Raw genomic sequence first — 15,353 nt, forward strand, 5'->3', positions numbered from 1 at the left:
TATATATATATATATATATATATATATATATATATATATATATATATATATATATATATATATATATAATATATATATATATATATATATATAATGTCTATTTATTTTATTTTAGTTTATTTGTTTAATCAATTGATTATTTATCTATTTTTTATTTTATTTGTTTATATTCATATTTATGCTTATATTTACATACACAAATTTACTGAGTTCTGAATTCGACTGCATAAATATTGTTAACTTTCGAATGTTTTAAAATATCGAGATCTCAAATCTATCGATTTAATTTCCATGTTGCAGGTCATATAGGCCATACTTTGGCTGCAGCTGGCGCTATCGAAACAGCCGTCACAGCAATGTGTGTTAGAGAAGGCAAACTGGTGGGAAACGCCGGGCTGGAAGAAAGCGATATTAAGGAGAATATACGTTTTCTTAAACAATCAGAAAGATGGGATAAGGGACGAATGGCTCTGGTGAACTCTTTTGGTTTTGGTGGGTCACATGCTACCTTATGCTTAGCTGCGGTAGAAAATTCAAAATAGTAATTTTGAGTATTAAGATATACTATGAAGTTGGTGGATTGAAATATCGCATTCTATTGTTCAAAATTCAAGTTACATTTCTGACTTGGGAGTGCGTTCAAACCTTTTAATGGCACAATATGTCGAAGCATCCAGTTTCAGAACATTAAACTAAGATCTTCCTTCCATTTTTCTTTTTTGAAAAATTCTTTTTTTTCCTGTTTGCATTCTCCGAAAGAAATTCGTTCGTCGCAAAACTTTTGTGGACCACTTATCTTCCGACGGGTAGATTTAGCCCATTACTGAAGGTACTTGAATGTATCCCGCATGCTGATAAGTATCATTTCCTCGTTTTGCTTAATAAATTAAAAGAAATAAATTCGAATCTTAAATTATAATCTCCATTATTGCCCCAACATTTCAATTATAAATTTAAATTGGACGATTTCAACTGCGAAACGGGAGGCAAAAAAATATAGTTTGCCAATTATTGGTGTAACTGTGGCAATTTTTTGGATACGGAGAAAACGATGTCGATTGGATGGCTTAATTTTCAGAACTTTTTTTAAAAAAGGGTCAATATTGGAAACGGTTTAATTGGTACTTGCACAAACAATTGAGCAACTACTAAAACACATTTTTTTCTCCATTTTTCATTTTGTGCAATCTCTAGATGGAAAGAATCGTTGGATACGAATGCTTCCAAAAACCAGGTTCAGAAGTGAGGCTAAACATTTTACAAAGAAGATATTTCCTAATTTTGGGATTGGAAGCATTTTGTAGAAGAGAGTTTGCGACATATTCTCATCTTTAGATTCTTCTAATTTTCAAAATAAATCCTTATGGCAAAATGCTTTATCAGTAATTTGCTAGATAATAATTACCTCAACATTAGCTGCAAACAACTCGATCATCATAATGATTCCATGAATCATGACTCTAAAAGGTATGTTGACGCATCATAATTTTGCTCTTGGGTTATCGGATTGAAAAAAAACGACACGGAACTGAAAATAGTTCAAAATTTTAACTACGCTACAGCGATAGCCGTTAAAATGATCATGTAGTCGTTTTAATGACATTGATCGTTCTTTAAATTAACAGTAGCTTCTGAAATAGTGTTATGAACTCTGAGATATGGTTCGCTTTAACTGCACGACATTGATAGAAGCAGTGAAAGCACTTGTAATACGCTAAAACATACGTAGCGAGGAGAAATATGCACGATGTACCTTGGTATGATTAAGGATGTGAATTCAACCGTATTATAAGCTAATCTCAGAACAGTACGTCATCGGCCCAATTATTAGTTCATTGGTTTTGTAACATTTCCTTCATCATCCAGTTTGTGTTAACAGTAGTATATAAGTGTTAACAATCATTTGCAACGTCTTGTCTTATATGCTTTAACAATTTCTTTTCATTCTTTTTAATATTTATTTTGCAGATAGCAACGGAATTTTTTAAATTGGCACAATACACACCTGTGATTTTAGGAATAATGTAGTGAGGAAAATATGATAATTTAGTTTGAGATTTTTCGATTTCTAGTTCAGACGGACAACTGATGCCATTCAGCAATTTGGCGTCGTGGATTGCTCCGTACCTGAAGCCAGTGCTCATCACTGGATCCTATAAAACATTTACCCATCACCTGAAAAAAATATTTTAAATTTCTAAACTCAACAAGCAGTCCTAAAAACTGATGAAATATGGCTTTAATTTCAAATTGCAAGAAAAATTTTAAATCGCATTTGTTCTACAGGGAAAGTTTTATTTGATAATCCATGCAGTATTCACTGACTTGCAACTAATACACGCTGGAATTCTGACATTAAATAGCCGAGGAACTCTCAACGAAGGGATTCCAAGTCCTCTCGATTCAACTTGTTGAAGCAAAATTTAAAATACCTCATTTTTCGTCAAGCGATCCCAGTCCATAACCACAATTTCAAATTTAACGTTATCCAAGTCTTCTTCCTCAGTGCATGGCAACTCAAAAACAAACGATTCATTGTAAACCGGTGATAGTGTACATTTTTTCACATGACTCTTCTTCTTGGAAATCCGCTGCTCCTTATACAGCAAATAAATTTTAATATATGGATCTGAAATTTAAATGAAAAAAAGTACAAAAATTTGAGAGAAGTCGGAATGCTAGAACTGGATTGAAATCAATTAAGCAGAAATGAGAAATACTTCGAGTTAGGCAAGATGTCATGGTGTAATTCGAGCTATGCAATGTTGGAAACAGAATACCGTCATTCTTGAGTTGTCGGGAAATAAGTGGATGTTTGGATGAGAAAAAAGTGAATGGGATAAATAAATTGCCAAAATTATTTAAGAATTCGGCTTACCAGCCATTCCACTGACATCCAATTTTGGCAAACCTTTCGCTTTAATCAATACAACTGTAACCCTATGTGTCGTTGGCTGATAGCACAATGATAGCAATACTTGTCCACGGTTGTCATTATTTGTTCCTTTTCCACGACCTTCTAGTTTCAAATCCACGGTGATAATCTCACTGCTCAACAAATTTGCATCTTTCAGTGGGTATACTGCTTCACCTAGTAGTGTATCTCGACTGTAACGATCGAATGCAATCACCTAAAATTTTAAAGCATTCTGGAAAGAACAAAGAACATAAAGCAAAAATATTTGTTACAAAGATGTTCAGCAAGTCAAAGTAGACCAGTAAAACAACTATTCATAAGGTTAATTAATTTTAGCGAGAATTTAAGCCTACTGGTTCTTCCATAACATTGGTGTTTCTGAATTAATGAAAATCTTCTAACCGCGAAATGCAAACTGGTTGTAGGGAGTTGTAATGTATCCATTCCATACATAGAAAATATTTCATCATATTGCGGATTTCTAGATGCACGAACAAGACGAGTCTTAACACGGTGTTCTTTCTCCGGTAGTAGTTGAAGTTTGACATATGGTTCCAGGAGACATTGACCATCGGATGGCACCACTAATTCTGGTAAATCCCGACAAGATATTATGTTAACCTGTAAGCAACTTACTCTGCTTGAATGAGTACTAATACGGACTTAATAGAATATACTAGAAATGAAAATATCCTTCAACCAATATCTTTTCAAGCGCATCTCATTAATGCAGTCACGGATATTCGCACTTGACGCCAAGTCATTTCACACTATCTATGACTGAGAATGAATAAGCAGTCGATATGTTTTATTCTATATTATCAGTCACAGATCATTTCATCTATGATGATTATTTTCGATCCTTTTAGGCATAAACTTCATCTGGTCTGCTAGTAATTTACCTGTAATGTTGAATTCTCGATGCTGTAGTGAACACTGAAACGGATAAATCCTCGAATTGATCCTAGCTGTAAAGGAGGCAACCGGCTCAACGGTTGTGGTGAAATAATGGATGATTGAGCTGGTATAACAGGACTAGAGCCCGAGCTATCAGAGGAAAACGGTGATGAGAGTGATGATGGTGAGTTTTTCAGACCTCCTGGACCTTTTTCGTTTTCATATTTTAAAGCAACAGCAATATGGGATTTAATCAAAACATCACGTTTCATAAAACTTGCGTATCGCTGCCGTCGAAGAATGCATATCGACAAAACTACTAAGTATGCAAAACCAGCTCCACCGATTGTCAAATACAGGATTACATCTAGAATAAATAGATTAATCAAGGAGAATGAGAGATTAACGTTATTTTTATTCTTCATTCATGCTTTAGCATAATTTCCAGATAATTTTTGATAGCTGTTCATAACATTCTTCCTGTCTTTTAATACAGCTTTTATCTTTAATTGAAGAATTTTAACATGAAGAGCAGGAAATTTATGATAAAACTGAACATATTCTCAGCTCTTTCCTAATAATTGAATGATGACAGTACTTTTACGTCGCCACCAATTACTGTATCTCAAGATGCTTCGTCAACAGATTAAATTAGAACAGATTAAATTAGGGATGCTTGCATCTTTCTTTTTCAACTGTTTGGTAGGAACTGTAAACTATAATTCGAGTTTCAATGCTAATATCAAAATGCAAGGGATATTTCCACAGTTCAATGCTTTGTGTTTTCAAGTCACCTGATTTGTCAACTTTTCTTCCTTTTTCAAAGGAAAGTAACTTACTGGAAGAAAAGTAGAAAGTATTTGAAGGCGGCTTGACTACAACCATTCCACGATCACAAGTGAGGCACAACACAATAAGAACAAGCCTTTATTCCATCCTCTTGAATTCTCTTGCAAGGCCCAAACGCTGTATCGATTTTGCAATCAATTCTGTGCATTCTAGTTCTGAAATGACGTCGTTTTTAAAAAGTCCATATCTATCTGACTGAGCTTTTCACCTCCACAAACTTTTGATTACAGATGCACTTTTAACTTCGGGCACAGTATACCTGAAGTCGAAAGTGCATCTAAAATCAACAACTACCCGTCAAAAGACCAGCTGATAACAAATAATTGAAACCTTTACAGTTCTTGGTATGGAATTTCAAGCACCATAAATTTTGAACTCTACTGATAAAAACAAAGACTTGTTTTCGAAAGGACTTATCATGCCATCATTTGGTGGATTGCTTGAAATACCAAATTCCAAGTCAGATGATCGGTACGCATTGCTTTCCGCCTTTGTGCTTTTGCAAACTTTTATAGCCAAAAGCAAAAACAGATGAGAATTTTGTGGAAATGATGTATTTACGGAAGAAGTGCTTGAGGAAAATTCTTTCAACGAAAGAGTCTTCAAATCATTCTTTTTTCTCAATTGTCAATCAATGACTTAAATAGACCGTGATTGAAAGATGCGCATATTCGTTGTTTTGGAATAAGGAAAAAAATTAAGGATGACTGCGAGTTGCACTCTTGCAAGCGTTTTCAAGATATCCAAACAAACATATTGCTCCGCAGACAAATTGTCTTGGCATGGAATATAACAGTACCCCACTTCTTTCAGTCGATTCAAATTCTCAAATTTCATCACATCTCTGCCTAATATTTTTAAGTAAAAACAGTACGGGATTGGTCAAATTTAGATCCAAACTGAAGCTGACCCATATAGTCCGAAATGTCTTCCTGGGAGAAAAGTAAAAAGAAGGATGTTATTTCCTTTATCGACGAAATCTCGAATCGTTCATACATTTTGCAGGATTGAATTTTTTGTGGTGATTTTGCAAGGATGCAATGAACAGTACATTTGTGTTCAGAAACGGAATTCTTTCAGAATTTCAATTGTATTCCATTCCCTTCATACCTATACAATTAAGCTTTTATCCAATGAAATCATTTCAATTTAGATGGAAAACATTCGTGAAACGAAGTAGGACGAATCACCAGATGTTTATCAATCCTACAATAATATCATGATAAAAGTGGAAGAATTACTCCATGGAAGCAGTTTTACTAACAACTATAAAACCAACGGAATTTTTTCTTTTACAAAGTTTGAAAACATTTATGAAATTTGACAATTTCAAAAAGGAGAACCAATAGCAGTGCATTGTGATCAATTTCCATGCTCTGCTCAATGCAGTTTTGCCTAATTTTAGGGAGAATAATTTTCATCTAAAACTATCGATGCAATGCAATTCCCTGTTGTTAACATTGCATTATGCACTGCATTTCCTAAAATCTTACATCATCTATCAACATCTTCAATGATAAACAAGAACTGGTTCACACTTGGCTAATTTGACAAGTGTATGATCACTACGTAGGCTTTTTAGCATTCCTAGTTTTTCAAGTGATTTATAGATCACCTGGACGAAAAAAAAAAAAGATGGTGTTTGTTAACTCAACCCATCCCTTCTTTGGACATATGAATACATTTGAATAAGATATAGTCTCACTTCCTGCTTTCCAACGAATTCTTCTCATGCAGTTCTTCCTTCAAATAATGCAGCAAAAGAGATGTTGCATTATCAACTGGTTTCAGAATTTTTAAAAATCTTGTTCAGAGCACAGCACACTCATCTTTGGCAGCTGATAAAGTTAACATCATGCTTGACTATTCTTCAAGTCAAAAAGTCTCAACTTTCTTACAGCCATTAAAATCCAGAAAACATCGTCCCTTCTAAAACTACATCCGCTTACCTTGCAGACATGGTAAATAAAAGAATCCCATGACACTCATACCATCATGGACCGTATATGGCAAAGCTCTTGCAATTTCTCCATTAACCAATACAGTTGAGCAGATAGCTTATATTGTAATATTAACGAAAAACAATCATTTGTCTCATTTAATACGCAGTGATATAAAGATAAAAAAACCATACACATGTATTATTCAAGTAGACAAATTTTGTTCAAATCTACATTACAATCAACAATCTAACGGTTGCAGAGAAGATATGCTTGGATAAAACTATCAGATTATGACTCCTCAACCAACAATTTATGCATATATTTGAGCAAGTTTTTATTGATAAGCTACTTAGCATATTTTCTTACAACTTTTATTAAAACAAAGCATCATTTAAAATGGAAATAAGACTACCTCTGACCTTTCCCCACGGACCTTCCAGTTCATCCCAAGTACCTTTTCTCTCATTTTTTATGAAAAACAGCAACCAGAATGCTCGCAGTCAGAAGTCCTTGAAAGATACAAATAAGCTGGAATTTGAGATTCAATTTTAAGAAAATCAATATTTCTGATTTAAAACTAAGTCCTTATTTCAGAACTTCTTATCCCATAATTGAGATGGAACCACGTCTTTCATAAACCCTATTTCTACATGACTGTTCAGAAGTACTCAAAATATTTCGCTAAGGAAGGTAACAATAAATCATAATGGTTGAACTGATTAATTATCACAATCCACATATTGTTATCGAATTTTTATCCATCAAGGTTTCGTCTGCAAAAGGAAATCTTTCCAAAAAAGTTGAAGACAAAAATACAAAAACTATTCATAAACAATCTGTTTGCTATTCTATCATCGATGAAAACAGCTTCACTTTCAAATATATTACGAAAGCTTGATTAAAAAAAAAGCTTTGAAACCACTTATTAAGAACTTCCAGGTTACAAACTACATTCAATCCACGTGATACAGAAGAAAGACCTGTGAATGATTATGCACAAGTAATGAAAGAAATTAAGAGAGTCAAAATTTAAAAAAAGCAGCATAACTTCACTATATGAAGAAACAACTTCATATTTCTGAAAACTATTACTTGCAATAAAAAGCTGTAAATATAGAGGGATGCGACACAAAGTATAGAACTCGGGTAACGCTGATTCCTCAATTTTCCATTGGTGAAATAAAAAACCTTAATGTGCATTAGGAACAGGGCAAAGCATTATAGATCGCAATCACATGTTACACTCGTCTTTCATCTTCAAAAACAGGTTTTAAAATTGTTTACAAGACACAACTACAATAACACAAGTGGGGGGTTGCGTACGAAAAAATTTGCAAAGTGCACCAGTCAAGAAACATACTGCAAAAAAAACGAGGAAAAATTGTTTTAAAAATAATTTTTAAACAAAGAGATAATGGAAACGAACTAATATAGAAAGAGATACAACGAATAAAGCATAGTTCAAAAATATGCTAATATGATTCATGCAAACTTTCGAAAATAACTAAATTAATGCCAGACGAATACTATTAGCATGTCTTAATGGAAAAGTAAACAAGCGACTATTTAATAATTACAAAACAATATTCCTATCATTCAGGTTCATTTCCCTGCAAGGTGCACTAAAATCAGAAATTGGTGTGGACAAGCGATATTGAAGTTAGAATATGAATTATGCAAAAAACTCAACAGCTGATGAAAAGGAATTCGTAGCTTGAATCATTTCAAAAACGAATCAACAAAATGAAATCGGTATTTAGTTCAAAAGTCCCGTACATTTCCCCACTTAATATTGACATATTTCAACTCCTCCTCCACTTATTACAAAATGAACCATAAACGCACTGACAGATGAATGACAAGCGAAAGATTAGCGCAGAGCTGGCTTGGCTTAACTTGGATTTTACAAATGTGTCTGAAAACAAACTTGAAGTATGTGCGCTTAAGTACTTCCGCTTAAATTTTACATATGAATTGACTTTAATCTCTTTATATAAATAAAAGCAGATTTTGTCTTTCACACCGCAAAATACTGGTTACCTTCAGGTGATACAATGTTTTTGTTCATTTGAAAATGCCTTATAATGAATACATAATAGGCAGCCAGTATGTAATTCATTATATTCCGGTTAAAACGACCAAAAGCCTCATCAGCGAGCAAAAAACAGATTTTATCAGAGACTTCCTTTTTACATAGTAGTATGCTATTTGATGAAGCAAACCAAAGTTTCATACAATTTTTTTAATTCCTCTTTGATCTGTGTCGAAAAAAAGTAAAGCATCAGGAGATTAGAGCTACAAAAGCAATGCAAACAGTTGCAGTAAGCATGCACGGAAAAATGTAACATGAACTTTCTATTTTTGCTAAGTAGTTTCTAATAAGGTGCCATCCAGTCCCACCTGAATCACAAAATTACAAATTAATAAATACTTTCAAAAAACTTACCATAACATTTTCTTCTGAGGAATGTAACTTAGTGGCTTCCAGTAGTTCCGTAGGATCAGGATCAGGAGCGAACAGACGCTCAACTTTCTTTTCTCGCGGCTTTCTGAAACAAATTTTCGCAGAGAATTAAAGAAGTTGATGAGAGAAACTATAATGAATCAACATATGCATCCTCCTTCTTCAATTACGGTTTCCCGTCCATGTTGGCATAAAATTCTCCTGGAACTTTTGCCATAAGAACTGAAATATGGAGTCAAAACACATTTTTTCTTCAAACAGTAATCAGAATCTATAGTGGATCGAACTGAACTTGAAAACGAACAAAAGTGTCTGATAGTGCGAATAAGTATTCTTTGTTATGTTACTTCATCTTCAGTGAAGCAGACAAAATGATGCTTACATCTACCTTTTACTCCGCAAAACACAGTTTAATATTATACAAGTTTAATGCCAGCACAACTTGAAAAAACAATAACCCTTTGTTCAACAAGACACATTAAAAAAGTAACTCCATGTTGCTTAATTCCTGACTTTATAAAATTTTTGAAGACAAAAAAAGTCTTTATAGAATTTCCGTTATTAAAAAATGATTTCATTGAACTTTGATAGGAATGAAACGAAAAACTCCGAATCTTGCAATGAAGACATTCTTTAAACCTCTGTAAGCACTCTTCACAAGGGTATAAATAAAAAAATAAAACTCACTGAAGATTGCTGAAAGGTCTTCGTGAAGTATCCATCAGTGTAACTGATTCGCCTTCGTCTTTTTCGGTTAAACTTCGCCTAAGGAGATACCGTTTGGAAGGACTATGTCGAAGTGCTAAAATTTTCTTCGGAATATTAAACTAAAAATTGCAAAATCGACACTCTAAAAGCATACCTTCCAATATAAAGTGAAATTTTCTAGAACTAAAGTGGATTAACAGGTAAGTTATTTCATAGCCCGTACAAAAAGAAACTGTTCTAAGAACAATATTTACTACTTCCATGTGATTTTAGGCTTTCTTCTTTCTATAAAAATAAAAAGTCTGAATCGATGAGTAACTATATTCCCAATCACTAGATTCAGCCGATTCATGAGGATGTAACTGAAGTTGATGAGAATGAATTTCATCCGCATACTTTCTATGAATAATTGCAATTTCCAAGTCGATAAGGTAGCATAAAAAAAGCATGTTTGTATGTCTATTAAGTCTCAAGAAATTACTTATGAACTGTACGTCTGCCAGTCCAGGGATTTTCAAAGTTCGTAGTAAAGGTGAAATTAGATTAAGGGTTAATTAAGAGTTACTAAAACTAGGAACCATTTTAAAAAAATATGTCGGTCACTATGGACATTTAAAAGAAAACACTGGAAATGAAATAAAGTGAACTAAATGTTAAATACGAAACTGAAGACAACACTTGCAGGCAATTCCATGTCTATATAAGGTAACAAATTTTGGAATGAAACATGCTGACGACGCTCACAAGGAAATTAAAAGAAACCAGATGTGAAAAATGATAGTGTGAAGTCAAATTCAATAAAAAAAGCCAAAAGATGGTTCAGAATTTGAAATTGAAATCAATAAACTTGAAATTTTTTGAAATAGAAATAATACAGGCCCTTTATCAACTATTAATACCGCAAGGCCTTCAATATAATAAGGCAAAAAACTACCATATAAATACTCTTGTATGTTAACTTACGCAATCTATTTATGATAAAACTGATAAAATTATCTTTTCTATTTATGATAAAGACTCTTATTTTTAAAGGTTCACTATAAGAAATGATACTGAAAATACCCAAATAAGATGTAACGACCGATTTGAACTTTGTGTGACCGCCTTTAGGTACCAACTCAGCTGCAAAAAACATGCACTACATACAGTGATTTGGATTTGAAATAAGAATTTATGCATCAGATATTTTTCTGGAAAATGTCGATATGAGGAAACAAAAATTCGTAATCACTGAGAAAATTAAACCACCCACTATTTTGAAATATGCTTATCGCACTGAAGAATGAAACACGTAATCAATGAGCCTCTTACCGCGTTTTCTCACATGCATACCAACAAAAAAATGAATTTAAGTTGGTAAGTACAACGCAACTGATTAATATGCAACAAATAATATTAAATTAATAAGAGTCACCTGCCATCACATGAAATACATGCGATTTGAGAAAAGTGATAAAACGCTGAGCGTAAAATGTCGGATTATGGACAGAAATTGTGTCCTGGAATTTATAAATTTACCGAAGAGAAGTTCCTTACAGTTTATGTAACCATTGCGAAACTTCGTAATCTTGAAAGAAAACATACACCATCATGAAGTACACTTTTCCAGGTGTGTTCTAGTTTTTTCAACAACCTATAATTTTGCAGAATGTCGATTATACCAAGAAATAATAACAAGTTATCTCCTCGTTGGTTTTTTGCTGGAAATGATATCTGCCTGAAAAAATATTCAGTAAAAACATAATCATACTTCCTGAACTATATCGCAAAAGCTAATTAACTTTTGAAAAAGCTAATTACTTTTGCGATATATTTCATTCATATAACACAAATTACGACACAAAATAAAAACTATTTGAAATCAAATGATGGAAAACTTACTCATACTGCGTATAATAATTTGAATCCAATAATTTCTCATTTTTCGCTCGAACGGTTTTATTTTTCGCTTTCTGCAATTGTTTACGGTTGTAAGATTTGAAAAATTTTCAGTTACTACTCACTGGAAACAAAAATAGCACTGGAATCACAAAGGTAAGAAATGGCCAAATGAAATGGAATAGGGTAAATATACTGAATTGAAACTGTTGAAAATACGAACCTGATTTGAAGTCGACGGTTCTCCACCATCAATAGCATCGGCTGCATTTTTTGCCGTACTTTTATTGTGAATACCGACAAGAAGGCTGTAATCCATTATTTTGAAACTTTCAAGCACCTGAAATAAAAACAGGAATCAATTTTTGGGAAAATCACGTGAAAAAAATATTTCACAAATGCGATTTACTTAGAAAAAGTACCAAACAATCTCGGCTAATAGTTTTCATTATGGCATCATACACGCCCACATCAAGTAGCAATCCATCGGGGTGTACAGAAATGAAATCCAAATCTTTCAATGTTGGTGAAGCCTTCGCGCGTTCGTGTTTCGATGCCAACCTTTTATAAGTCGATCCTTTTAAATCATACTTTTCATGCATCATAATTGTTTGAGGTAATAAGTTATTCATCAACAACAGTCGGATATTCTTGCCCAAACTCTGAAGCACAATCAAGAAGAAATCATATATACACCAGTTATGCAAAATAATTAAACAGAATTTATGGGATTTAATTTTTAAGAGGGCGATAACTAAGCCCAAATATAAGATGATACCTGGTAACAAAATAATCCAAAGAATTTTGGCAATAATGTATGTGGATTTTGATTGAAATTCTGAAACGCTTCACACTGTATGTTTATTGAAGGAATTTGACATCCGAAGATGTAAATAATTTGCAAATAATTGATCAGATTCAAAACCTTCAAACGAAAAAAAAAGTGTTGTGAAAAAAGCAATAGAAGTACAAGGTACGCTAACCATATAATAACCGGGAAGCAGCTTTTTCAGAAACTCAGCTTCTTTAGATTGCACCGTTTTGATTATAAATTGATCATCATGAGAGACATAGAATATGGATCCAGATGCTCCTGCATTTGATAGCTCCTTCAGTGGAAACATACATATAGAACGCTGAAACCAACTAGACGGCATAAAGAAAAAACCGAAAATGAAATTTAAAAAAGTGCAGTTCAAGGGTGAAAAGTTTTTTCGGGAAGACAAATATTACAAAGTGAATTCAGCCGAAAATTTTTAAAAAATCGGAAAAATTTACAAGTTTAATAGTCTCACCAAGAAATCAGCAGTTTTGATCGCAAAAAGATCTCGAAAAGTTCGGAATGCGATCGGCGCATAAGTCTGGAATCGAAAGTCACCATAATTATGAGATGGAGTTGATTGTGATCCACTTCTGCAATATAAATTATTCCTCTAAAGCATCTGATGGACCAAGAACAAAATCCGTATCATTAAACAAATGTTAAATAACCATTGCAATGAGCAGATTCACTTCCTACATTCTGAAGCATTTCCATATATAAAGCTTAAAATCGAAGATAACCGAAATACTCTCAATTACATTGAATGACTGAAAGAGTGAAATGATAAAATAGAAACTAATACAAAGCTAAAGCTTATAAATTCTGTTTATCCAATGTTATTTTTTCAGACCAGAACTTATTTAAAAAGAACATACGACGGAAAAGAAACAGTATGGACAACATCAAAATCTTGCAGTAGGAGATCTCTTTTTGGTATAGAAGCTAGTGAGCCTACTGAATTCGCAATTCCCAGTTGTATTGCTCCCATTAACGCATTGCTCGGGACACGTTTGTAGCTCACCTTGAAAACATATATCATAATAAAATTAAGTCAGATATTTTCATTTAAAACAAAAACTAAGTTACAATTAGTCAGTTCATTAGGTCAAACTCATGGATGAGAAAAATGAAATCTATTGCTACTGAATCAAGTCAATTCTCATTAACCGCTTTAAAAAGATATCGCATATTTTATGCCTATTTGTTCCTTCCTCTGTTTGTGGTAGTGATTTGAAGATTTCCGAAAGTGATATTATTTCGTGGAGTAGAGTGAACATATTCATATGATACATCAAAATATATTTATGCTTTCAATCAGTAAATTACTAAAGAATCCAACATCTACCTCGCCCTGACGATCTATGCGCCGGTGACCAATTTTTTGCTTTTCGTGCTCTTCTTGATTTCGTATCTCTTCTTCGACTAAAGACATTCTAACATTTTAATTCATACGTGTTATTCAAAATAATACTAAGAAAAACCAAACCGTCTGTTGAATATAAGATTTACTCACCGGAAAAAGCGTTAGCACGTAATGGCCTAGCGTTAACTTGCTTCGCGGAATCCATATTCAAAGTTACATCAGATGGAGAAACTTCGTCTTTTTTCGAACCCATACGCTCTGCTCTTAGCACTTTACCCGCAACTGATCGTTGCACACTAATCAATAACCTACTGAAACTGTTTTATTGAAATCTTTACCCTTACAAATCCTACCTCCATCTCTCGGTCTTTTATAAAGACCGAATTAATTAATTTGAAATAAGGATTTTTTAGAGTTTAATATTGTTAAATAGCCTTAGCATTCGAAAACAAGCTTGAATTCCAGACTAAAAAGAACCTGATTTTTTTAATAACAGCAGTAGAACCTATTGGGAAATTTTCCAATAAATAAACAGCTCTTGACTGTGAAAATTTGTCTGTTTATTCCATGAAACAAAAATTACATGGATGATTTTATTATATGAATCCACCTTACCATTCTTCAACCCCGATTGCCCAAGGGTGAAGAGATGGACATACGGATGCATCCATAATACAATTTTTGCAAGACATGTTAAAAATTAAGAAGAAACAAATTTTTAATACCTATAGTAGGATGCAATATATCGACAACGGTTCCAAAGGACAAACCGTGAGCAATACTTTAAAATTTCCTATTAGCAAATCACGCACCTGTAAAAATCAAACGCATAATTACACTTCGTCTCATACTAAGTGAGCTTGCTTAATATTTCCGTAAATTTAAGCAGAAGTGGTTTGATTATTAAAAAAATGACTGTAAAGATAAATTGATCAAATGTTAAGTAACAATGCTACTGGTTTTCGCTTCATGTATTTTTCGATATGCTGTATCGGCTCGAATTTATGTCATTTAAAAGACGCATTATTATATGGTACTTAAGTTTACAGCAGTTCTCAGAAAATATAAATCAAGCAAGACTGAAGTTGAGTCTTTTCTGGTTTTTTCTTCCTAAAAAGAAAGGAATGATGGCTTCTTGGGAGGATGATGTCAGCGAGATCATAATAATGTAAACAGAAGTTACCAACACCACAGTATAACTCACACTCACCTTGCCATACCCGGACATCTATCACAGTCCATCTGATGACAAAACGAACGACATAAACCAAGACCTCAATGATCAATCCGAACAGTATCGCAGTTGCGCCACGGTGACACAAGCATCCCTTATATGTTAGGATCCCGCGTAACATCTACCACTAGGCCCACTGATAAGCGAGAGCGATGGTCGCAAAGGAGAAGCATCGAAATTACAATGAATACATCATCTCAATATGTAGCAAGTACTTACTACACATACTACACATATGGATCGATCCCAGTGGGATTACCTTTGAAGGACTTCAGCG

At 33.5% G+C, this 15,353-nt stretch overlaps 3 protein-coding genes across 4 annotated transcripts in view; 1 reads left to right on the top strand and 2 right to left on the bottom strand.

Annotated features, from left to right (window-relative positions):
- The window catches only part of LOAG_17452 (beta-ketoacyl-ACP synthase II), a gene marked incomplete at both ends in the record, with an annotated part of 2,896 nt that extends 2,354 nt beyond the window's left edge, over positions 1 to 542 (top strand). The window contains one exon of the mRNA XM_020450114.1: positions 301 to 542. Within this exon, the coding sequence (XP_020306258.1) occupies positions 301 to 542 (242 nt within the window). The remainder of the gene's footprint in view (positions 1 to 300) is intronic.
- A 1,431-nt stretch (positions 543 to 1,973) lies between these two features.
- LOAG_01372 (hypothetical protein) lies at positions 1,974 to 4,824 on the bottom strand. Its single transcript, XM_003136911.2, has 6 exons — positions 4,654 to 4,824; positions 3,820 to 4,181; positions 3,320 to 3,538; positions 2,879 to 3,131; positions 2,433 to 2,629; positions 1,974 to 2,175 (listed from the first exon to the last, which is right to left on the bottom strand). Exons 1-6 carry the CDS (start codon positions 4,697 to 4,699, stop codon positions 2,074 to 2,076), a joined length of 1,179 nt encoding a protein of 392 aa, XP_003136959.1. The 5' UTR covers positions 4,700 to 4,824; the 3' UTR covers positions 1,974 to 2,073.
- A 2,404-nt stretch (positions 4,825 to 7,228) lies between these two features.
- On the bottom strand, positions 7,229 to 15,111 carry LOAG_01373 (the record flags this gene model as incomplete). Of its 2 annotated transcripts, XM_020445722.1 has the most annotated exons (17): positions 7,229 to 8,521; positions 9,053 to 9,155; positions 9,758 to 9,872; positions 10,841 to 10,900; positions 11,193 to 11,277; positions 11,363 to 11,495; positions 11,660 to 11,730; positions 11,880 to 11,996; positions 12,079 to 12,318; positions 12,435 to 12,494; positions 12,640 to 12,792; positions 12,952 to 13,069; positions 13,355 to 13,500; positions 13,825 to 13,901; positions 13,993 to 14,153; positions 14,568 to 14,654; positions 15,053 to 15,111. In XM_020445722.1, 15 exons carry the CDS (start codon positions 14,093 to 14,095, stop codon positions 8,510 to 8,512), a joined length of 1,593 nt encoding a protein of 530 aa, XP_020306259.1. In that variant the 3' UTR covers positions 7,229 to 8,509. The 2 variants fall into 2 exon arrangements, with proteins under 2 accessions (XP_020306259.1, XP_020303847.1); XM_020445721.1 differs by lacking the exons at positions 14,568 to 14,654; positions 15,053 to 15,111 and adding an exon at positions 14,458 to 14,513 and having other exon boundaries at positions 7,229 to 7,379.
- Positions 15,112 to 15,353: the final 242 nt, after the last annotated feature.

The sequence above is a fragment of the Loa loa genome (genome assembly GCF_000183805.2).
Source record: "Loa loa unplaced genomic scaffold supercont3.77, whole genome shotgun sequence".
Classification (NCBI taxonomy): Eukaryota; Metazoa; Nematoda; class Chromadorea; order Rhabditida; family Onchocercidae; genus Loa; species Loa loa.

Bases quoted from the DNA above. Each gene is read 5' to 3' on its own strand.
- LOAG_01372 (XM_003136911.2), bottom strand. From the start codon at position 4,699: ATGGTTGTAGTCAAGCCGCCTTCAAATACTTTCTACTTTTCTTCCA. The intron at 3,132-3,319 runs GTTAGAAGATTT...TTAAAATTTTAG, and splicing joins CAACCAGTTTGCATTTCGCG to GTGATTGCATTCGATCGTTA. The intron at 2,176-2,432 runs GTATTTTAAATT...TATTTTTTTCAG, and splicing joins ATCGCTTGACGAAAAATGAG to GTGATGGGTAAATGTTTTAT.